Source organism: Egretta garzetta, unplaced genomic scaffold (genome assembly GCF_000687185.1).
Source record: "Egretta garzetta isolate BGI_Z169 unplaced genomic scaffold, ASM68718v1 scaffold126, whole genome shotgun sequence".
In the NCBI taxonomy this organism is placed as follows: domain Eukaryota; kingdom Metazoa; phylum Chordata; class Aves; order Pelecaniformes; family Ardeidae; genus Egretta; species Egretta garzetta.
In genome coordinates, this window is record NW_009260128.1 from 1,883,770 (window position 1) to 1,909,527 (window position 25,758).

General features: G+C 38.8%; 1 protein-coding gene across 1 annotated transcript in view; it reads right to left on the reverse strand.

The window, feature by feature from the left end:
* The window catches only part of ZNF407 (zinc finger protein 407), a 330,523-nt gene that overhangs the window by 115,115 nt on the left and 189,650 nt on the right, over positions 1–25,758 (reverse strand). Inside the window, exons 7-8 of the mRNA XM_035896932.1 lie at positions 24,265–24,348; positions 14,783–14,903 (exon numbers count right to left, since the gene is read on the reverse strand). Coding sequence (XP_035752825.1) covers positions 14,783–14,903; positions 24,265–24,348 — 205 coding nt within the window. The remainder of the gene's footprint in view (positions 1–14,782; positions 14,904–24,264; positions 24,349–25,758) is intronic.

Below are 25,758 nucleotides of genomic sequence, written 5' to 3' on the forward strand. Positions count from 1 at the left end.
GCTATTTCCAAGAGTTTACAGAACAGCAGAAGAATATGGCTCATAATATCCTGATATCCTTTCTTTCTAAGTACTGGATGGTTATAGATCAAGAAGCTGTGCTTTAAAGAAAAGAGTCTAAATAGTTCCACTTGCATTCCAAGATGCATTGCTTTCAGTACTACCCTTTCTTCAGCTATGTAACAATGACATGATCTCAAAACACAGAAAAAAAATGTACCCAAAAAAGCATTTAGAGCACGTATTTGAAGGTCAGGTTTAAAACAAAACCAGACTAAAACAGCAAAGGCTGATCCGGATGATACTTAAGACTGCACATGTGTTTGAAAAATTCTATTTATATGCATTTAGTTCTCATGAAAATATTGGATTACTAGTCCTAGAAATGAAAGAAGCAATTTTTCTAAGGAGACTATGGGAATTAGGCACTGACATTGCACTTCAGCTGAATGCAGGCTCCCAGCTGTTCAAGCTGCTTTGAGGTTTTAGCCATTAAACAGTATCAGAGTCTTGGCAAGAGAAAGGTTTCACCAGAAGGGTACAGGCTTTCCTATACTCCTATGGTGAAATGCAATCCTATGTTTACGAGGCAAAAACTGGCTCCAAGAAAGCTGGTATGTTCCCACTGCACAGCATAATGACTTTAGAGGATAGCATGACAGAATGGTGTTACGCCACTCACTTCATGGAGAAACAACAGAAAAATCAGTCCTGACCTCAGAAAAATTGCAATCAAAGCACTGAAAAGGACTCGACAATCAGAAAATAGGCAAAAAGAGTAGTGATAGGTTTGGGAGACAGGGTATCAGTAAAACAGGGTAGAAGTAAACTTCTGTCTCGTTTCGGTGCACTGCTGCGCATGGTGGTACTAGAAGGCAACCTAGTCTATTCTTCATAACCATTCAAATTCCCAAAACAGTTAATGGAGATGAGAAAGAACTAATGTAGGTTTCAAGATTTGCCTAAATTAGATGTCTACTTTTTCCAAAGAAAGTGTAGGTAGCCGATATGAAACATCAGGAGCTCCCATCTGCTCAAGAAAAGGAAACACCGGTGTCCCTAACTTTCTAGAAATTAAAGCATTATTCTAGGAAGTAGAAAACCTGAGTTTTGGTCGGCCCTTTATATTGAGGAGGGCTGAATCCAGTTCTCCTGTGTCCCAGGAAAGTGTACTAGCTGGCACGAAATATCCCGCGCATGCCCTTTCTCCTGAAACTCTGCCAATGGACACTGAGGAAACACCAGGAGCCAAAAGCAGATCTAATCCCTGTTTTCAGAATTGTTCTTCTGTTTTCAGTTATGTTCCCCATATAACTTGCCTAAAAAATTCTAACAACAGGCTCCCAAGCCCATGTTCTGTGCCCTTTCAGCTGTGAATCCTAAACAATAACTGGGATCAGGCTGTGGACAGCGCTGTCATTATTAATTAAATGAATCTTGGCTTCTCTAATTTTCAGGCCTCTAGCACATAGCCAAGATTCCAGGAATAGAAGCCTGTTCACCTAAAAGGTGGACCAAAAGTCTTGAGGCAGAGATACCCGTCTCCCTGGGACAGAGACTTCTGAGCATGCCTCAGTGAATTTACTTGTGCAAGAATTGGCAAATTCAGCAGAGGGAAGTGAAAAATAGAAACTCCTAAAGGAGTAGCTGCTTTTGGATTTGGATGGGTTTTGGCATGATTTAGGGGATTGGGATGCTCTCTGCAAAGTTGAGTGGAAACTAGAAGTATCTGGGTACTTTATCCCACAACCTACTTGCCTAGTTTAATTTTTTTACTCTTCAGGATAAAAAGTCTTGTGAAAGATGTTGCCATCTTCTTGGATTTCCATTTCTCTCTTAAGAAGCAAGTACTTCACGACAGACAGAGAATCGTGGCTTCACTGAGGACATGGAGGTGATGTGATTAACATGAGTGGGACCAGGACTTTAACACTGTCTTTATTTTTGTTTTATAGCATCAACCTCATGACAGTAGACACTATCAAGCCAGTGAGAGCTGACTCCCAGCTGAACTACGGAACAGAGACACTTAGATGGAGAGGGGCTTAGTTATTGTCCTTTCTGTTACAGTACTCTTGCCATGCTACTGGTGAACTGAAACTAAAAATGGGCACTTCAGAGCAGGAAAAGAAAACAAAGATTCTCATTATGTCATACTGTTCTGAGGGAAAAGAGAACCAAATATATAGACAGAAGCCAGGAACAGATGCAGGTGGACAGCTAGAACAAATGCTATATTTGCCTTTCAGAATACACTTCTACAGCCTAGAGCACTAACAGAGCTAGCACCACCCAACGCTTGTATACTCATCTCTCACCTCTTGCACCACCACCAGGCACCACACTGCAGTTCCTAAAAGCTGCAGTCTCCAGGCTGGGTTGGGCTGATTGCCTGACTTGATGTTGCTGCATTTATTTAAACAGAATGGAGAGTAGCCACCTGCTTTGTCCTTCCAAGAGCTCAGATTTAGGTCTTCCCTCTCTGGTCTGACAAAGACTTGAACAAATCTGGTACAAATTCCTTTATCTTTGAAACTTTTCTTCTACTTGAAAGACTTTTTATGGCTCCTTAAAATGGCTACATTTTAGCATACAAAAAATCAATCCGCTAAATATCGTATAAGATGACTGTGCAATAATTTATTAGTGCTGATCAAAATCTTAAAGGCTGAGTAATTAAAATTCAAATTACAATGTGATGAAAGTCACATTTAGTCACCTAAATGAAGAGGCTGAATTCCAAATAGGTACAGAGCCACTGGACCCCATATAAGATGAGAATTTGTGGATGCTCAGTATCCCTAAAACCATGTAAAAAAGAACTTAGTATTTGTTCAAACTTTCCTTCTTTCCTCATGTAAATATATCTGTTTAGAGCTATGCATTATGTCACAGTTCATCAGTAAATGACCTAAAGAAAACAGAAGAAATGCCAAAAAAAGAACTTGTGGAATAATCCATATAAAGGGAAGGTTCTTCTTATTCATTGACCAAATAAGAAATGTCAGTGCTCTCAATCTCAGGGGTACGGATCTTTTCCAAACTACCTCTTCTCTAAAGAAAAATACAGATAGCTCTTTATCCTTAAAAATACCTTTCAAGTTTTAACTTTTAAATGACCTGTCCTGACGACTTGCAACAAACAGTTATCTTGGGACCAAAAAACACTGATATGTGAGCACTGTACCAACTGGCTTCATATGGATTCTTGCCCTGTTCACTAAATCTCCCAATGCAGTAACAGCAGCTCCCCAACATGTCCTTCAAGATACTCCCATCAGGCAAGAAAAACCAGGTGTGCTGGGTGGCGAGACTGGAACAATACACTGGCTGGTTGCGAGAAAGAAGGATGCATGAGCATAAGAACCACATGAGATGGAATAGGTTGCCCAGAGAGGTGGCAGATGCCCCATCCCTGGAAACATTCAAGGCCAGGTTGGATGGGGCTCTAAGCAACCTGATAGAGTTGAAGATGTCCCTGCTCATTGCAGAGAGGTTGGACTAGATGACCTTTAAAGGTCCCTTCCAACCCAAACTGTTCTATGATTCTATGAGAGATGAATTTTGCCTGCCTGTTCCTCACTGGTTTTTTTTTCCTCTCCTCTCTTCATCCACCTCTTTCAGGAAACATGTCAGGAACCTAAATTATCTCAGCAACCACTACAGGGTGTCAGTTTTGACTGAAACTGGCCAACAGCTTAAAAATTTATTAAAGATACCGACAGAAGATGGATGGATGGGCTGGTGCAAGTCTCAGAATAAGTTAGGGACATGAGGCTAAAAATCAATCCTCATCAACTGATTTATAAAAATTGCCTTTTGAACTAAAGACATATCTCTTTCCTGAAAAGAAAACAAATTACTAATGGCTTTTTACATGTTAAAATATCCATAGCAGATGTCTCCAAAATTTGCTACTGGAAATGGTTCTCCATATTTTAACAAGAGCTTGTTAAAAAAAGATGTATGAAATACCACATTTTTTCTAATGAAAAATCATCAGAACTTAAGAATTCATTTTGATAATCACAATACTTTCTGCAACTTCAAAATAATTTTAAGTATTGTTCACCCTGCAGACTGTGCATGCAACATTTCAACCAAAATGTTTTGAGGAAGCTCAGTATGGGAAGATGTTCCGCATAGGGTTTCTAGCAGAACAAATTATGTCCTTGGCTACAGTTGTTAGAAAGAATCCATAATTATCTTGAACAGGGATTGAAGGAGAGTGGACTGAAGTTACAAAGACAAAGCTATAAAGTTACAAAGCTAAGGGGTACCAGTAATATCACAATGAACTAGTAAGATGATGTTCAGGCAGTCTATGTCACTAGAACCACTTGATATATTTATAGGATTATAACACAAATAGTTTTACAGTAGTATGAACTGCAGAGTTTCTAGTTGTGTGCTTTTTAAATGATAACACCACTAAAAATATAGAAAGATAGCAATGCTGAAGAACATCAGAAGAAGTGTTACTTTAAAGCATTATTTAAAAATAAACATTTATATGTATGGACCTATATTCTAGGACTCATAGTGAGCTGGGCAGTTTGCCTAAGTGGAAAGAAAAACAAAGCAGAACTGGACTGGAGGTGAGAGGGCCTGAGGTACAGAGCAACCTGCAGCTGTGCTACCAACCCTGGGAGCACCACGGAGATCTGGGCAGTCTTTGAGAATCAGAAGTCACTTTGCAACCCCCTCTTTACTTCAGGAAGACTAATCAGTTTGCTCTTAGGCAGCATCAGCTATTTCTTATCCCTCTCAGTTCCCACTACCTCCCTATTTCAGTTCATTTACAGGAGGAGTTGGTGAAATATTGAGGAATGTCTCCACTCCAATCCCTGGGCCCATGGGGGTGGGAGAAAGGGGAACAGTGTTGCACCAGCTTGTTGCTCCCGGCATGCTAAGCCTTAGCATGTATAACCCGTGAGGGGAAGATGAGGAGTGCTGTGCAGACCTCATCTGGTCTCTGAGGATATAACATAAGAAGCAATAGCTTTGACCCAAGAATGCAGAACAAACTTTTTTATATACATTTTGAATTCTGTTTTTCCCCTGAATTATTTTTTCATTATTAAAAGAACACATTTAGAAAAAAAATTAAAGCACAAAATTCAGGTACATGGAGTATGCAACAAGTTAAAAACAAAAGCTAAACACACAAACATAATATAATAAACAAAATTCAATGAGTGCTACTACCACCACTTTAATGCTTTTAATAGACAGAAAGGAAACTGGAAACTAAAATGCTAACTGACCACCACGCAGCATGTGCAAATGTCTCTGAGATTTTTTTTAAAGTGATTTTCAAAAAAAACCCCAAAACCAATGATAGCACCAGAGCAGCACTCCATCACTTGCAATAACAAAACTGAGGGCTTTATGTGCTGGCTTCCCTAAGGAGTCTCAGCAATAGCTACACCTGCTATTCAGACCTAAACAGGCCTAGCAAAACCACAAACCCCATCCAACCAGGACAAAATAGTTGTAACAAGCAACTTAATAAGTTACTTGGACAATAGGCTCCTCTCCAGACTGTCTCTGTACAAGTAAAGCCTCAAGTGAAATACACTTCTGATCCGTGGAGTATCATACAGCAGGGTCTGCAGAATGGTTTTAGGGAAGGCAAGCTGTTGTATACCAAATGGCCTGTGCTCCCTATGCCACATTTTCCTATGGGGAATGCACTATCTTCTCCCAGCAGCTCAGGAAAGAGAAAAGGCGACTGATGGTATGGAGAGCTGCAAGGCACAGGGAAGCCTCAAGACAGGCTCTCCTTGTTCCTGCCAAGGCTTTTGCTGGCCAAACCTAAGCAACAGCTTTGAACCCATGGGTTGTGAAGCAACATCGCAGGAACTCTGGGCTCCCAAATCTCTGATACCTCTGCCTCCAAAGCAGATTGTCTAGGGAGCTGAAGATCTCTGAGATGGGCTTTCAGTCCATAGGGGTTCCCTACCCCACTGGGGAGAGAGTGGCCGGGAGCACCAGCCTCCCAAAGCCCAGGTGCTGACTCTGCCCCAGAGCCTCAGTCCCACCGTATCGTATCGTGGCCCCTGGCAAACACCCTCCAGCCACACTGCAAAGGTGCGGGCCTGCCGCATCGAGCCCACGACTCCCACTTTTGAGGCAGGGAGCCTGATGGTGGAGGCACAGGCTTTGGTACCTGCGTTCCTGAAGTGCTCCAATGTACTGCTCCAGGGGAATTTGCTCAGAAGCTGTCATAGAGACAAGGGCAATTCTGCTGGAACGCACAACCTGTTTATTTTGCTTCAATAAATCAGGAGTTTCTAACAAAGCCTTGTTTATTTGGAAAACTGCTCACCTATTCTAATGCATTATAAGTATCTAAGTAGCAATTTTTTTCAAACAGGAAAGCTCAGATTTTCCCTTTTCTTTCCTTCCTTCCTGTAGCTTCTATTCAACAACTTTCTTCTCATTTTTATCAGATTATAAAGGGAAAAAATCCTTTTCCCTTCCCCACCTTGCACTAGGCTACACCTCTTTCTGGGACCACTTCTGAACTGAATTTACTTTGTCACTTCCCAACATTTTAACCTGTTTTGTATGTCATGTATGAAGGAGGAAGAGGTAAGGTTGTCACAAAGACAGCATTAATACAGAAACTTTTTAACATGGTAGTAGCCATATTGCCTGGTGAATAAACCAGATGTAACACAACAGACTAGCATCTATTAATTTCATCTTGAAGGCCTTTAATGCCACCAAAATATTTAAGATTGTTAACTACTGGCCAGATAGTTAGCTGGTAGTTAGCAATAATAATTCCTCGTAGATTTGACCACCCCTAAAGATAGCTTTAGCCCTTTTACAATGACTGGATTGGGGATTAAGGAATGGTAAAAGAAACAAACATGTTTATTTTTTATTCTGTGTTAATAGGCAAGAGCAAAGAAAACATATATAGTCGCTTTAGCCTTTTTTAAAACTACCTTTTAGCTAAAAGGGTCATCTTAATTGAGCTACGATGCCAGTGATTATTTTTAGATCATATTACCCCAACAAATGAAAGTTTATTTGTAGACATAAAAGAACTTCACTGTACAGTTATATCAGAAGCACTGTAAGAACAGGAAATTACAAGACTTTTTGGTTACTAAAAGCTAAGACCATAGCCTTGCCGTTCATCTTGAGGTTAGTACTAAAATTTTATTTACTATCAAAATACAACCTACTTAAGATTATTTTAGTTTGAAATATATGCTGGTGTTCCAGACTTATAAACATAAATTAACTATATATTAAATATAAATATAGGTATATTTATTACAACATATTTATGCTCCTTAAGAAAGAGGAATAGATAAGACAGTGATGACTGCATGTGATAGGGAAAAGGAAGCGTGAGGACAGGGAGAAGATAAAATGTGATAATAGAAGACATTAGTTACGTTAATCTGACCACTGCATGAAGTGGTCTTATTCATATTTCAAAACCACCAAATACTTCAGGGTTTGGGTTCACTGTATTGGACTCTGATTCAAAAAAAGAGAGCATCAGTTACAGCAGGGCAGAGGCTGCATAAGAAGAAAAGTTTAGGGGCAAATCCCAAACTGAACAGCAAGGGGGAGAAAGTAACTGCTGAAAGAAATCGGGAACCTGAGAATGTTTTTGCAGAACATCAATCAAAGTACAAACAAACTGACAGAGCACTGAGCTCGGATCATGACAGGCTGCAACAGAGAGAAGCTGCCAGAAGTTAAAACTATATAGGAATTCTTACATTGATATCAAAATGGCTGCATGTCTCAGTAACATTTAACTCAGTAGTCACCCCTGAGTAATTTAGCATGGCATTTAGGCTTAAATACATCACTTAGAAATTGTTCTTCAAAGGACTCAATCCAAAATGAGGCTAGAATAGTAGTATCAATCCTTGCAATTGCATCATGGGTTTAAAGACTTTTGGGTGGATCCTTAAAGTCGTAAGTCCGGTGGTTCAGTGTTAGCATTAGAATCACAGATTCATTGAATTAAAAAGGCAATTTTTAATTCCTCTTACTTAGAGTGGCCACAGGAAAAAAAAAAAAAAAGGAAAAAAAGAATAAATACATAAATGGAAGTAAGAAAAAAACAACAAAGAAGCTTGAGCTACCAATGCCTATGGAATTATTGATGGATTTCCATATTGTAAGGAGTATTATTCATTAAAATAAATAAAAATCTGTATTACCCTCCTACCAAGTAGAGTGCATTTACTATGCTATTAATTAAAAATATGGAAAGCAAAGTGACTATACTGTTGCATGCTGTGCAAAAAACTCTTAACAGGACAATTTCATTGTGGACCATAGTCATCAAGTCTACATACCCTAATATATTTGTGTGTGCGTGTATATATATGTTCTTTTTTAAGGAACAACCATGTTTTCTAAGAAGCATACATTCTCTTAAGCAGTCCATGCAGTGCCATTGGCACCTGGCAGGGAGGACAGGGAGAGCTGTGAGAGAGGCAATTTAAGTTCTTTTGTACACTGCCCCAAAATTGCAGCAACAGCATGCACATCTCCTAGCAAGGGCCCTAGCATTATTTGTGTGCTTTCTGGTTCTACAAGTTTCTTAATGTTAGGAGCCACATGTGAAGTCAAGTCTCTTGGATAACCTGATACATGATCTGTATTTTGCACTACCACATTGCATATTTTTATTCTGAGTTTACCATATGAACTATTTGCTATAACTTAGGTGAACATAAAAAGTTTTATTAAGCAACAGAAACAACATAAAGGGAATAATACTAACCATTGTGTTGCACGCCATGCGCGCACTAGAATAATTAAAATGGTTTTGCGGCTATATGTGAATTTTATTTCAGAGTACGTTTCTTTTATAGATTTAAATGCTACAACATATTTTATTCCAGATTAATAGAAATATTACTAAATATTTTATCTGAATGTTTATTAAAAACTAAGGGCTGAATAATATTCTGAGGAGTTTGCACCTGGGAACTATGCCCATGCACTGACAGAATTTCTCTCTAAACTTCTATCTTCATTTGTCTATAAGTCTGCTAGCACAAGGCGCTGGATACCTTCAACTCCTGCTGCTGATCACAACAGCAGCTTAACGGCTTCCTGAAGGCCGTTTGCTCTATTACATGCATGCGTTATTGTCCTTAGCAATTTCTTACTAGCACAAAGTATATTCACTTTTTTTGCCTAATTCTGCCTTCGTGATATATATATATATAAAAGTGTTCTTCCATAGTGCAGTGGTGGTTGCTGCTTGGAGTCCTCATCAGCCTAATGTTCCATACAGTTGTATAACCTAGTTGTTTCCCATACATGCATATTAAATTTCACTGGTTACAAGGAGCATATTAATGTTAACGTTTTAATGATAAATACACTGTTTCCTCTTTGTATGTAGAAGTTGCTTGAACAGCCTTTCAGTTTTGCCATGAATAAGTACATATTGTTACTTTAGCATTTAAGGTAGTCCCTGGTTAGCCTTGGTACAACTAGGTAACAGTGCGCAGCTGATGCAAGCACACCAAGACAACTGGAAGTTATTAAATTCACCAAAATAAACAGAGAGAAAACACTTACGTTGCACATTCTTATGACTTAGGTGCAAATCCTGGAGTATATTATAAACTGGTCTTTACAACCTATGAACAGATACTATAAGTCAGAGGGAAATAGGAACTCCCTAGGGATGCTGTCCAAAAAAAGAAAAGTAGCCCCTGTGGAGTCACTCCCCCTAAGTCATGCTGCCGCTGCTGCTGAAAATATGTAATGAATCCTTCTGCAGTTGGAATTTCAGATGCCATAATCCCTTAGAGAATGTTGTCTAATTATTTTATTATGCATAATAAATGTAAAATATTTATTTTAGTTTACATAATTATATTAAAAATGTATGCTATTTATTCTCAGTCTTGTAAGACATCCTTCACAAGTCATATACTTTATAGAAAGGTGCATTTACGGAATTAATGCTGTTTTGCTGGCCTGGCTGTTTGTTTTATACAGCTTCTAAACCCTCTCATCTATGGCTGAGGAACATCAGCAATCCCCTGGATGTTGCCCTCTGTCCTCTCCTTCCCCTGACCGCCATGGGTGCTCTATACAAAATTAACCCTACAGTCAAATTCCAGAGAAATGAGAGTCATTTTGTTTAATTACAGCACAGGGATGGCACAAAGTACATTGCCATTATACCTGTCCCACACTCTCATGGTCAAAGTTGTAGCAAAACCATTTCTGTATCATGAAACTATGCCAGTGCTCCTTCTGAGCCCTGATCCCCAACAAATTTAACTACGCCAGAAAAGCAGGGCTCTGCCTTCCCCCCCGCCTCCCCGCCCCCCCGCAAAACAATGTAAGCCAGATCTATTTTGTACTGAAACATCCCCCTCACACACACCATGAACATAAATTATTACTTGCCTGAGAAGCTGTGATAGTTACATGGAAAGTCAGTACCAATGGGAGTTGAATTTAAAGCCTAACATATGACTAAAATGAGAGTCCTAATTCTTTACTTTAGACACATGTACGAAACCAGTTTGGTTTTTGAAAATGCTGTATATCTGCATCTTTCATTGGCATCATCAGACATAGGGGAGTTTAGCACTTCTGAAATCAGGTTAAATTCAGGTGCCTAAATAAGTTGCACATTTAGAAAGTCTGGCCACAGACTGTACAGCCTGACAGATTTAGAAATCAGTTGAAGTTCACAGGCGTTCAGTTTCAGGAGGTTTTACGGCTCTTCACTACTTACCGCGCCCATTTCCCAAATGCAGACAGTACTGCTGTCAGTATAACTCTAAGATCATGTAATCTGAAAAGTCTAGCCACGTAACACATCTTTTTTAAACGACTAAGAAATCTAAAATAAGCATTGCATACGTAATGGTGGTGCAGGGCCCTATGAGACCAATTCTGTATTATAAAATTAAGTTGAACATTAATTAAGAGTGAATGAATATTTTTGTATGACAAAACAAACTGACTTAAGAATGGAGAGACACGCTGTGTGATTTGAAAAAGTAAATGCAAGGGAAAATTGTGCATATTTTTACCTATATAGGGCAAACCTAAATTGAAAACACAAATGTAAAAAAATATAGCCAAAACATTTAACAAGCAAATTTTATATTTGTGAATATATTATATTGTTCTTCCTTCAAAAGAAATTATATTTTAAAAGCTCAACTGAAAATATAATTTCGAATTATAATTGTTACTAGAAGTTGCATGCTGCTATGTAGAAAAGCAGGTGTTCCTTTCTTTGTTATCAAGATACAAAAGATTCAGACAAAAATAAGTATCAAGTGGTCACAGTACAAAAAGCAGAGATGGAAGGCAGCACTTCTGCAAGAATATTTAGGTATAACTGTAAACATAGATTATAAAAGCAACTTGATAAAATAAAAAGAGCAAAATCTCCCATTTTCTTTGGGGGAATATGCATACTATCGAGAATATGCATACTATTGAGAATATCTAATTTGTGGGCTAAAAACACTAGTTTAGTTTATTATTCACTTCAGAAAACCACAGCCATTCATGTCTTTTTCTAGTTAAGAAAAGAATTTCCCATGCTGTGGGTTATACAGGGAGTAAGTTCCCTTTTCTATTCCATGCAGCTAAAATCAATCTTTTCCCCACAGTATCTTACAGCCTATTTCACTTCAGTTTTTGCTACTAAGCAAAAAAATAATAATAATAAAAAAAAGAGTTCCAGGTGCCTGCCCAAGTCACAGGTGATCCAGATTATCATAACAGTTCCTAAATTCAGATTAGTTTCTTTTAATAGCCTTTCTTTCTGCACTTCTAGCCAGGGTTAGCTAGCCTTTCACTCACTACACTGGCAAGTTTTTGCAGGATGACTGTTCACAATTTCTTCCCAAGGAATTGAAAAGCCTGAAACCAGGAATCTCTAAGAACTCTCTGAGCACCGATGAGCTGAACACATATAATTAAAATACCTTGTATTTAGACACTCTCTTAATTCAAGTGTCTCAAACTACTTTACAGAACAGAGAGATCACTTCACCTATCAGTGAAAGGAGACTTTATGGTAGCACTAACAATACTCTTCTCCATATCCATACATGAAATGAGGAATATTCACCTTGCTGAAACTACAAGGGTCATTAAAGAGTCGGCAGTTGCCAAGCAACACTAAACAGCAACATCTGAAATAGTCTGGATGAACTGACAGTGCAAGGGCTGAGCTGAAAGCACCACAGTGAGAACTCGACCACTAGTGCTGGGGGTGAATTTTATCACTAGGCCAGAAAATTTTAAAATCTTGATTTTATGTTTTCTGTAGGTAACACTCGCGAGAGTATATACCATCTGCTGAACTGCTATGAAGGACACTGTCTATAGGGTTGCTAACACCTTTCCATGAAAGAGATAGTACTGGGTGAGTTGACATGGAGGCAACGTGCGATTCCCTTAAAATTATATTTTAAAACAAAGAGAGAGAGAGAGAGAGAGAGAGAGAAATGAGAGAGGTGGATAGAGAGCAAAAAATAGACTTGCCAACAAGGCTGGCTAATAGCCCAGGACTGTGGAAACTGGCAGGCACAAGCAGGACTGCTGAGTTAATAAATACAGCAGCCCCTCTGCAGCTACACAGAGTGCCTCACTGCCTCTGTGAACTTGCAGCAGCAGCAGCACTCTGATTCCTGCATCCCTGCCAGATGTTTTTCAGCTGAGCTCAGAACAAATTTCCTGCAGAATCAAATCTTCATCAGCTGGTATCTGTAGAGATCAGCCTCCAAAGATTAGGTCAAAATTGGCCTGCAAGGGATGGAAACTAACATCCTATTACCATGAAACATTTATTTTTCAGTAATACAGAGGCAGGGGATGCTCAGAGACTTCTTGTTAATCCTGATAAAATAAGTTATGCTTGCTTCTTCTCTAATAACCTCCAGTATAATAAAATATTAGTAAAAAACCTTGTCATTTCTTGGAATTTCTACCCCATATAAAAAACTGTGCGTGCAAAGAAAAATGATCTCCCATCTTTCACTAAACAGAGCATTAAAGTTACGTATGTTGTCATACAGATTCACTGTGTGTGTAACAAACCCCAAACTGCAAACTAATTCACATCTACAATGCTCCCAGTCTCTAGGGTCTTCAAGCCAGGAGCTCAAGCCCACCATAACTCACCTCTCATTACTTAGTTCTGTAATAAGACTATTCCTTCCAATCAGGATGGTTCACTGAAGTAGATGACCCCAAGATTATGCCTCCTCAAACATGCAGCATCAAAGATAGCACTCCTCCTACCTTCATCGCAGCACATCATGTCACACTGTTGCTTATCTGCTCTCACTTAACTCAACACAAACCTTCTAATGCAACCACTCTGACAAACACAAACCCACCTCTCTTTCTTAGATGACTTATTGAAGCTGACAGAAACACTTCTATTTAAAAAAAAAAAAAAAGAAAGAAAAGAAAAAGGCAGGAAGACTCCTAAGGTAGCAGCACAGAAATGGAAGGCCCCCCAGGGTTATCAAATTCAGTTCTTTGCAGTTCTAGGCAGTAATTTAATGGGTGCTCAATACAGAAGTTTGCACAACATGTGCTACATGCACGCACAAACCAATTCAACAAAACTTTGTATACAGAAACTGCATGATCACTGCAGAAGCTTTCTGTACAGGAGCTTTCTTTAAAACAGCTCATAAATAGTGTGAAACCAGGTATTATGAGAGCGGCCAGCCTTTGTTATATAAACTTGTTATAGGAAACTACATTAAAACGTACACTAAAAGAACATTACCATTGTATGCTCAGCATTAAAAGAAAATTAAAAAATGCTATAGTGGTATAATCAAATGTTTAACTTTCTCCTCTTGCGTGCATGCATCACAGCATGTGTCTAATTACATAATCATGCCATTTATCAAATATAATACTGATTTTTTAAAAACTTTTTGGATGTCAGCTCTTGCAAATTGCTCATGAATAACTTCTAAGGATTCCTTTAGAGTACACATAGACTAACCACCTCACTGCAAGGCACTGAAAGTATTCAGGATTGTAGAAGTATGTTTAAGGAGAGTAAAGAATCATTTAAGAAGCAAGATGAGATCATTTAATAAGTAGTCTATAATGAAAAAAAGACACATGGGATGAGCACCACAAGTAATCTTAACTGTCCCTTCATGTCATTTTTGAGAACTTCATCTACTGTCCTAACAGGATGGGTTTTAATGGTGGAACATGGGAGACTTTCCATGCATCCACCCCACCGCCAACTCTCATCTGAACAACTTGGCTGGCAAGGAGAAGGAAAACTGGAGCAGAAAAAACAGACTCTGCAGCAGTGTAACTAGCTCCAGTTGCTTCCCGTTCTAATAAGTGTCTGGTGAGTATTTAGGCTGCTAAGCCTTTTAGGGGACTTCTCCTTTCTTGGTGAAATGGTTGCAACTCAACCGAGAAAAATTTCAAAACTGCAACTGATTTGAAAAGGCGATGCAGATAAGCGGCCTCACCATGGAGAATTCTAACAGACACTAGAGCAGCTGTGAAACAAACACTCAACATTAGCACTGCAGTGTTACCACTAAAAGGTTTCCCATCATTTGTTTTTCTTTATAAAGTCATACCTAAATACTAAAGACTAAGTTTTTAAATTTAGCTCCTAATTTAATATGCAATTACTGCTGCCCTGATGGTGTTTTAATGGCAATATATTTTTATTGGTGACTTCAAATGAACCTCATCTGATCACCTTAACCCTTCTCTCATCATGCTTTAGTTAATGACTCATTACCTGTAGTCACACCAGGGACATCTGTAAGGCTTTTCCCCAGTATGGACACGCTTATGTCGTGTCAGATGCGATTGTGTTGTGGAAGCGAAGTTACACTCATCACATTTGAATGGCTTCTCTCCTAGAAGGCGGCAAGAGAAGAGAGGCATTATCAGTTTTCATCAACAGAAAAGAAACACAAGTCTAAATTTCTGGCAAATCCCTCAAGATAGATTTTAGTCCATGTATATATAAAAACCACAAATACAAAATAAATTTCCAAATACAGTGTATTAATTGCAAAATACTATTCTCACTGTGATATATACAAATCAGTAGCCAGCTGACTCCCCACATGGCGTTACAGAGCAGGAAAAAGGAAAACAACAGCACTGAAACAGGGTAACCATGCTACTGGGCTTTATTTCCTGAAAATTTTTGGTGAAATGGTTGGTTTTAAATCTGCTTTGAAAAAAAAAAAAAATCATCACCAGGTGACAGGCATTCTTCTCACCACACAGCTTCTGTTGAAGTTGGGCCCATGCACAGCCCTGAAAGCAACACTGTTGGAGACAAAAGGCGAGAAATCCATCTGAAGCTTGTATTCAGTGCCTGCTCAGAAAGGAACATCTCTGAGAGGACAGCAACTTTGTTCTTTGTTTCTGGTCCTGGATTTTTCATCTTATCCATTAAATAATACACATAAACCAGGACTGAGAATATGAACCAGAACTCGGTGCTCCATTCCCCCTCTCTTGCCTGCTCTCCTTCTGCCCTTGTGAATCTTTTCTGAACAGTGGGCCAATTTCAGCAGAAGGACTTGAAAGGTTAATGAAAAAAACCTAACCTCAACCAAAAACAAAAAAAGAAACCACCAAACCCACCAGACCTACATTAGGCGAATAATATTTTCAGAAGACTAAAATTCAACCTCTGCTTAATGTGCAACTGCACTGAAAATTTCTGAAGGACTACTAATTGAAGAAAGATAAAACCTTCTAGCTTATAAATTATGTGAAGAGAGTATTTTCCCTTCCAGTGGAGGGGTCCAGCTCTCAGAAGACATTAAGACAAAATCTCATGACAGATACACATACTGTGACGCCTACCTAAGACACCTGCATCCCATTTTTCCAACTGGTTGCTCCAGAAATATTCTGTGTGGCTTACAGGAACATGTAATTACCATTTAGGGAGGAAACAGATTTCTGTATGTATACAGAAGGCAGCTCCTAACTTAGGTGATTTTGACTGGATTGTGGAAGCCTTCAGAAGTGTTAATCCTAAAGAGTACATACAGAATCAGCATCCCTAACTTAAGAAATCTGAATAAAACTGCTAGGGATGGGCATCAACCTTGTAGACAGTTCAGAGGTCTAGAATAGGCAGTTTCAAAATTGAACACTAAGCCTCTTAGCAGGTACAATTTGCAGTGTTTCAGACTGACAGGAGACACACTACCAGCAGAAGACCAAAAGGCCACTCCCAAGCTGCCATGCCTCCAAGCCAGATTTTTCAAGCCTGCTTAAAGCATGAGAGACTACTCAAAACTTCCGAAGAGACTTTGCCAGAATTCTGAGAAGAGAGAGAAATCTGCATTTTTCATTCTTGGAGACTGTTGGGGTTTTTTGCCTCCAAAGGGAAAAAGAAATGCATGGTCCTCAGGCCTGAAAAGCCTGTAAGGCTCTAAGGAAGGACAACAGCGCAGCTTCTGAAAGCTCCATAAAGAGCTGGAATAATTGCTTTTAGCAGCTGCTGGAGAGAATACCAGCTACTATTTTTCATTTATCGTTTCATGGGACTAGGAAAGGTGAAGGGACAGGATACGATGAGGAAGCCTCTACGCTGGACAAATTGAGACTACTAGAAAGTATGTCTTTCCTGCCCCAAATGGGGTTTTCCTGTCAGACACTGACTCTCTGCTCTGGAGAAGCTGATTCTCCCAGCAGCTTGAATGGTACTGGCTGCTGCTTCAATTAAACTCTCCGGGAGGCCGTAGACTCCCTAGCAACGTAACCTGTTCTTGAACTGAAGATTTCCTGTGCCTGATTTATTTTATCTCCTAGTATTAAAGAAGATAGCAACATTTTCAAGCCTAAGTAGTAAAGCCACAGGTATTTTAGATAACATACATACTTATTTTAACTGCTTTCATTTAAAATGCATTAGAACCTTGACAACTTGCCCCCTTGTAAAAAAAAAAAAAAAAAAAAAAAAACAACCAAAAAAAAAAAAAAAACCAAACAGATCTGAACTGAAAGGAGATTTTCAGTTTGCCATTCAGGGGAGGATGGGTTAGGTAAAGGTCTGCTGCTGCGCTGGGGCAGGGCCAGCGGGGCTGACGGACGAGCGAGGGCCTGTGGAAGCCAGGAGGGCTTGCAAATTCCATCGTGACCAAAAGAAAAATGATAATCCTTGCCCGCTGCTCCAGGAAGTTTCTCCTTAGGAAATCCTTGTGGCTAACTGCTCCTGTCAAGTGGACTATGTGTAAATCTCACCTGACAGAAAATACATCAGAGCAGCACCGCGCAACAAAAGCCAACTAAACTGGGAGGAAAAAAGACGGCCTAGCATGGCCTGTAATTCTTAGCAGCTGCACATGAGAAAAAGTATCTATTTTTATGGAAAATTAACCAGATTGATAAGTACAGTTGAAAAAAAAATCTAGAAGAAGACTAGGCCTTTCTTTGTGCTGGGGGCTGCTGAAGAGTATATTAGCTGTAGCAGCAGTACTTTTATTTATTTAAGTTTTCCACAGACCTACTCATTTAAGTATCTTTTGTCTTCCTCATCTTTGGGCCAGAATACTCTCTATCAGCCTTTGTGTACCAATTTTCCTTCCCCCTTTCCTGCCCCCAAACATTTCAGGCAATAAATTTAATTTTATTTTTGTATGGGCTGCCATTAAATATTCCAGGAGGATTCTCCCTCACCCCCAGTCAAGGACTTAATTCATACAAAATTAAAATAACACAAATCAAAAAAGCAATGCTGATAGCATTTTTTAAACAACACTATGTAATAACTATGTTAAAACTGTATCCAAAAATGTGTGCGTAAGGATCAACTCTACATATTTAAAGATTAATAAAGATAAAACACCTCAACCCCAACACCTTACCATTATAGAAGACTTGTCTGTGCCTCACCTCACCATCTCTAACTTTATCAATAACAAAGCCCACAAAAAAGAAGGACAGGTGACCCAAAATGCCCCAGTGGGCAATAAGCACTGTGGGGGGAAAAAAGGAAGGACACATATTCCAAGATCAAGGACCCACTATCTTTAGGAGTTTTTATTTTGTTTTTAACACAAGCACTTTCAAAAAGCCATGTTTCCTAACCACAGCATCACAGAAGAAGAAATAGTTTTGGTTTTTTGACAATACTGCAAGCAACTTCTGAAGTGCATCAGTTAAGTCACTTGACATGGAAAATTTTAGCTCCAACAATCAAAAGTTTGGGAAAGCAACTGATAAAAGGGTCAGCTCATGGGGAGCACCAGTCTGTACAAAGGCAGTTATTAAGCCTGCTGCTAACCAGTTAGCCTTCTCAGCTCTACTCATTCTCCTCTTCTTAAACCACCATGACTAAGGCTTTCTTTTTTCTTGCCTCCCCAAATTCTGCACTGACTTATTTTAGCATCTATCTTAGCTTCCCTCTCCTTGCGCCACCCCCCCACCCCCACCCCCAATTTGGTTTTCTTTTTCTTGACCCTTCTTCCTCTTTTCTCTGGTTTTACCTCTTTTGAGTTCTCTGGCTTTGATGATGAGCTTTTTAGGACACAGAGCATACCTTGCTGCAATCATAAGTTTCTCTGTGCAGTTATGTACTTAATGTGTACTTTTTAAAGGACAAATGAAATAATACAATAACAAAAACTATAAATCTTGGTGATAGATGTTGATTTGTGGATAGCAAAGTGAAATTTTTATTTACAATCATGACTGTCCAATTTTTACTTATAGATCACATACAGCATTTATATGAATGCTACTGAGAACCCAGCTTTCACATAACTGAAGGAAAAAAACCCAAAAATCAAATGGTGCCTTCAATTTGCAAGTCTTGAGCAATTAATCAGAATCTTAGTAAGATGGAAGAAATCTTACCCCAGTTGTCTCAACAGGAAACTATTGCTTTCAGTCCTATTTGTCTTTCATGTGATGTGTTGAGCAGCACAGAAAGAATTCTGTAAGTTTCATTTGACCTAAGGAATGAGTAGACCACAAAACGCAGCCATCTGCTTACATGTTACAGGACTTTTTCTTCTTATTTCCAACTATTCCTAGTGTTTGTTAAGGCTGTTCCCTGGAGAGGCACTTACAGGCTTGCTAACGAAGCCTGAAGTATATTAAAGCAAATTCTGTTCCCTTTAAGTCTGGTCAACTTTTTTGCATATCAGACATATAAAAATAAGTGCATCCTTGATCCCTTGCTTTTTTTATGAGAAACCCTGCAGACGCCATAGGGTTGCTCTTCCATAGCAAAAAATGATTGACATTTGTATGCTCAGAAATGGGAGGAAAACTGTTCTACTAGACAATTCCTCTGAGAGAGAAAGTTTTAAGATACCCAGGGTTTTGGTGTCATTTCTGGACAAAGGTTTGCTATAATCAAGTTCCACACTCTGCTGCAAATGTTGGCATAAATGGAAAAGGAAAAACAACACAGATCCTCTTCAAATTTCACCTCTCCTCTTGCTGAGAAGAGCAGCAAGTCGTCTTACTGTGCTACATTTTTTGTGGTATTCAATGTTATAATTTTTTTAAGCTGTGGTGGGGAAGTTGAAGGGAAGAGGCTACATTATATATTAAATTCAATGCCGAGTAATGTAACTACACATTAAAGTCAAAGAGCAGTTCACATGAGAAATAGAAACACAAAGTGAGTCACTCATCTGGATAAAAACACATATATTATTAAATTTTCTTTCTTTATTACATTGACCTATAAATGTCTTGAGAAGCGCAAGATTGAAATGAGTGAGCAGAAGCAATCATACAAACAGTGATCTGTACGATATAAGCTACCACCTTCAAGAATTCATGAAAATATTTGAACAAAGACACAATCTTCTTAAAGCAGTTCCATAGGTGACTGTCATGGAACTGCTGTGCACAGTAAGTGTACTTCCCCTCTAATGCTCTGCTACTGTAATGTACTTCTGAGGTCCCCAGGAAGATTCCACCACAACCACCACACAAGAAACAAATGTAGACTGCCATTGTGTAGAAGATGAGGATGGGGTTTTTTTCTGCAGGAGTACTAACCAGCATTAAAAAAGGAATTTCATGCAAGAGAACACAGGCTGTGACCGATCAGCGCTGTTGGATTGAGCCAGCTACTACAGCGCGAAATGGTAGTTTACTGGGCAACATATAGAAGAAGAGAAAACTAGAGTGATACCAAAAGGCAGACAAAGGAGAGCAGAACAATAATAAGAACATTAAAAAAGAAGTTTTAAAATTAAGAATTAAGTGTTTTCATGTTTTCATTTCAAGCCAGAAATAATTACCCTTGCTTGTTTTTTCTCTGTTATGCAATTTCCTAGTTGATCATGATTAAGGCAAAATATTTAAATTATGTGATATTATATGTTTCTTTTGTATGTGCGTGAGTGGTTTTGGCAGCTGATTTAGAGGTTATTTATTCTTTTTTATTATAAAATTCAGATAATCACTTAAATTCTCTGTGGAATTCAACTAATTCTAAATTCAGCCAACACTGAAATTTGCAACATTATTTATCTTTCTATCTTCAGGCAGATTTTCTTACTGGGACAAAATATGAATCAAAAAGAATTGTTTCAGGATGACTCAAAGGATGAAAATTTTTCCTCCCAGTCATGTTGAGGCACCAGGACTACGGCATATATGTTCTTGCAGCTCCGCAAGCTGTCCCTTATTTACCACATAGCACCATCTGGCATTGCAAGTGGTCTAAGTTTCTAAAGACAGTTTCTGCTCACAGCCTAGGCAGCCACAAGTGTCTATTATACAGCATTCGACAAAGACAGAGATGTAAGTATTTCTTACAGTGTGATAAAATTCTGGTCAAATTCTGGAGCGCTCTTGAAGTTACCATTGCTTCAATTCACAAAATAGAAGATCAGGCAACTGATATTTACATAGCCAGTGAAAGACTTGCGGAATTTCATAGACTGATTCTTGCAGAATAGGACTGGAAGAAGATGCATTCAGATCATAAAACAATGCTAGAACATTTCACCAGGACAAAATCAGCCAAAGATAGCTTATCCTGTGTTCAAAGTGTGCGCTTCTCACAGGACAAGTTCAGTCATTAAGGACATAACATATTTAACAGAGAATAAAAATGTCAACTGGTGAAACACCAGGGATCTTTTGATAGGTCAAATTATTTTTTTCTACTTCACAGTTCTACTTTACAGTTGAGAAAACCTATACCAAGGAAATCTGTATGGAGATGCATCATGTTTGCAAACAAATTAAGTACAAGTATTTTTCAAGTCTTAAAACTAAGGGCTTTGTCTTTCAGTTAAATATTCCTGCACTTCTCTTCAGTCAAAACCCAAAGACTTCCAGGGATATTCCAGATATTCCAGGGATAACATCCTATTTACCAAACTAGTCCCTACAGTTTGCTCCTCGAGCGGCCAAGGGCCAGACTGCCATCCTTATTCACCCCAAGTAATACTGTATGGTCCCTGTTTTATTTCCAAAGAAAATGCATCTTTCACAAGGTAAAGGTATTTCTCCAGGTATGTAAAAATAACCTCATCTAAAAAGAGAGAAACAGAGTAAGAAATACCAGAATCAAGAGCATCAAAAGTGTAAGTGGGTGGTCCTACAGCCAGTCCTCTCTTGTGTCAAGTATCTATCAGCAACTGAACATTTCTCTGGGGTGTCAGGAGACCTCAGGCCTTGAGGCTGGGACAAGAGGAGGCTTGTTAAGCCGGTTAAGACTCCTCAACTACATGTGAGGATTTGCTCATTTGCCCTTGAATCAAGGGTCTCTGACAGGTGATAGAAGTAAATCTTGGATTGGAAGATGTTCTGTGTCAGCCCCCTAGACAGCTTGTATTACAGTAGGGAATTATTTAAGCCATTTAGACTATTTTTGATACCTATCCCTTTCAAACCTGATTGTAATTTGCTTTGGCACTCTGCTCTGGGAAAATTGTGCCAACTGGGGACACAGAAGGAAAAATACAGGTACAGAGAGGAGTGCATGCAGCTAAGGACTGAGATAAAGTTGTGCACTGGATGAAAATACAAGGGAACCCATGTAAGTGCACCATGCAGGCAAAGGTGGATTGTGTCATTCTCCTTGAAACAAATAGAAGCTACAGATAATTTTTCTGCTAAAGAATCATCTCTGATTGTTTGTGCCACAGAGGCAGATAAATGCCAAAAAGATAGATCCCTCTGCCTCTGAGATACTGTCCTGTATAGTATAAAGTTAATAGCAAAGTAATAACGAGCCTCCAGTCCTGACATAAAATATAAAGTTATGCCTGCTAGATGCAAGCTTCATGATCTATAACCTGTGAAACCCTGTGATCATAGCACAAAAGTCTCTACCATACTGGCAAAAGGAGGGCAAAATGCCATCGAAAACCTGGACAGCTTTTCACCAGGAACATTCCATATTTTCAGCCTGATTTTGCAAATAATCCAGGAAATAAAATATTTTTTTCTATCGGCTTGTGTCCTAATGGTACAAAAAATGTAACTATATAACCAATGATAAGGGCTTACAGTTCTGAGAAACCAGACCTGCACTCACATAATAGGTAAAGACAAGAAGGGTGAAGACAAGAATATGCATTTCTTCTACATTCTGAGATGACTGTTTACCATTTGTGTAGCTGCACTGACTTCGATTCCTAGACATACGCATGACCCCAGGGTGCCACAGGGCAAGCCAATAAAAACTAAAAGGTAGTTCCCATCCTATTGATACCAATGATTTTTTTCTGCTGAAGGAAAAAAAAAAAAAAAATTTTCATTCGTAGCCTGCATTTGGTAAACTTCAGCCAACATGTGAAAATTCTTCAAAGCTCCAGAAAAATGTAAACTGTTAGTTACAACTGAAGCACACAACTTCCATTCCTGTAGGTGCAATTGCTGCTGTTATCATTCAGAGAGTGTAATACTAAGAGAACTTATATTTACTAAATGCCTTTTCTTGGACACTTTAAAAATACAAACTTCCTGCAGTGAATGGGAACTGCCTGCGGCAGTACTCTCACACAAACGTATGTTCCTTGTTATCAGAAGAAAAATTCTGGAAGTACGATTACTAGACTTGCAAGCAAAATTTGGCCCTGCTTCTTTTTTTTTTTTTTTTTTTTTTTTTTAGAGCTTATCCATTTCAAGATATTGCCTGACTGGCACCGAAACCCCCACCTTTTTGGAAGCATCAGACTCTCCTCCAAATATGGTTGCTTTAATAAACTGAAAACAGGGTGGAAAGAATGGCTTCAGGCTCTCAAGAAAGAGAGTAGCTGCTCTCCAGGAAATTACGGACTTAGACGGTGTATGTCCTGAATCGAGATTAGTTTATTCAGGGACATAATAAAATCTCCCACTGAGATTCCTTTACAAAATCCATGGAAAATTCATGATGTAACAACTACAGCTTTTCATTTGTTAGCCATTTCTTTCCACTGTACGTTAGACAATGGTCACTTAACTCACACAGCAATTCCTGATGATATTACATTATCCTCATGATAGTCAGTAAAACAAAAACTGCAGTGGCTTAAGCAGCAACACTTCTGCGTCTGTTTGAACAAAACCTATTCAAATAATCAAACACTTACAAGGAACTACTAAAAAGCACAATTAAGGTAAAATGTATTAATAAATGTTTAATACTTACACTTTTTCTGGTCTTCTGAAACTAAGAACCAATTTAATTTTAGCTGATATTAAATTTTTATAACCAGGTGGTAGGAAAGCTTTACTAATTCTGGGAGAGAAATCCTGCTTTACATGCCAACCATGTGGTAACTCTTAAAGTTGCACCTATTAATTACAAACTATCTTAAAATTACAAAAGGGCAACTGAAAAAACACTAGCTTTCAACTATGTCTCAGTCCAAAATAATGGATTAATCTATATGTAGTCTCTAATTTTCACCCAGGGACATTCTAGCAGACTCTTGCAAAATCTTCACAGTAGGTAATCTATTTGGGCCTTAGAAAAAAAAAAAAAATTAGCAGACTTAGCATTCAGTTAAAGAAGAAAGCCAGTCTTTACAATTCTACTTCCTTCAGAAAAAAGACCAAAAATACCCCCCACGTCCCACCAAGCTATTATTCAAACTCCCAGCTAACAGATTTGATGTAGACCTTGGGCATAACGATTTTACAAAACCGAGAAAAAGCAAAGTAAACAATGAGCCGATGTATTATTTGTGCTGTAACGTGCTATTTGACTTGCGTTACTCCCCAGCGTAGAGGGAGTCCCTTGCTGGAGAAAATATAGCAAAGAGTAAAGACAGCTTTACTGACCTGTGTGCTGCCGCCGATGCTTGGTGAGGGCATGACGTGTCCCGCCGGCAAAGCCACAAAGGTCACAGAGGAACGACTTCTCGCCTGTTGCAACAATAAACAGATGAGGGACTGCGGAGGTCACAGATCATTAAAACATATCTATCAAGGCTTTCAGGGTTACTAATTCCTCCAATCAAATGTTTCCATGTAAATATGTCAAATGGGAATGAAATTACCACTGCGGTTTATTGACTGTGATAAAATCTGAAAAGCACCACTGAACATAATTACATACTTGTCAGACCCATAAAAATTAGCTTTATTATCAATGGAATGGTTTTGTACAACTTCATTTCTGTTAGATGTCTTCCAGATGGGGCTGCTTTATGCACTTGAACAGTTTTTATGCATATCCTGATTTTTTACAATTCCCATACATCTGGCCTTTCTGTGCTGAGTAAAGATTGCCTGGAAAAAAGTTAATATACTGTATATATGATTCTGCTTAAATAAAATATATTGAATTTACTAACAAATTAAGGGTACTGAGAAATTTTCAACAGACTAGATCACAGTCATCTTTAGTTACCTTCTATTTATTAATAAGTAATATATTATTTTCTTGAATATACAGAAGAACCCAAGCAACAATAAAAGCCACAGTATTCAGTACCAGTGGCAATTCAGCACTGTTCATGTTTCTAAAGTTTTCATGACATAAAGAAAACAGGTCTGGGGATTGCTACTGAAATTGCAGCAGAACTTGTATTGCTCGTCTTCAAATGATAATTCTTCATTCCAAACCTCTGGACCAATTTGAGAGTTTTTGGCAAGCTCAATACTCATTAAAAGTGCGTAAATGCTCTCTCTCTCTCTCTTTTTTTTTTTTTTTTTTATTAGAAGCTAGGATTTTGCCCTGTTGTCTATAAATACAGTCTATCATTTCACAGCAATATTTTTACTCGGTATGTGCTAACATGCACAGCAATCTCAGCCCATAAAGGCCACGCGGAAGGTCATTATGAATTAATAACACTAACCTCAGATATAGACTCAATAGTCTCAGATAAGACTGAAATTTAAATTTTTTAATTTTTTCTTTTTTTAAAGAAGCGCATTAGTCATATGGAGCCAAATTGTCTCCTTTCGCAGTATCGTAGCGGAGAGGGGGCTAGTGGGGCAATGATGCTGAATTCATTGAAACTAACAGCCTCCTTCAAATTCTTCCCCGTGGGGAAGGCAATTTAGTTTCTACAAAAGATGCCTGGGTTAAGAGGTCGGGTGTCAAATTACCAAGTCCTCCCTATGAAGACAGAGGGATGGAAACCTCCACGTTGTTTATTCCCACATAACCAGACGCGCCAATGCACGGACTTTCTGGAAAAGCACAGTGCCTCAGTTAACTTCGGATGGCATTAATACAAGCGAGAGGCCATCTCGTGAGCGGGAGCTCCCTGGAGAGCACCGCAGAGACCAGCTGCCCTCTCCCACCCCTGCCTCGATGGGGGCCCC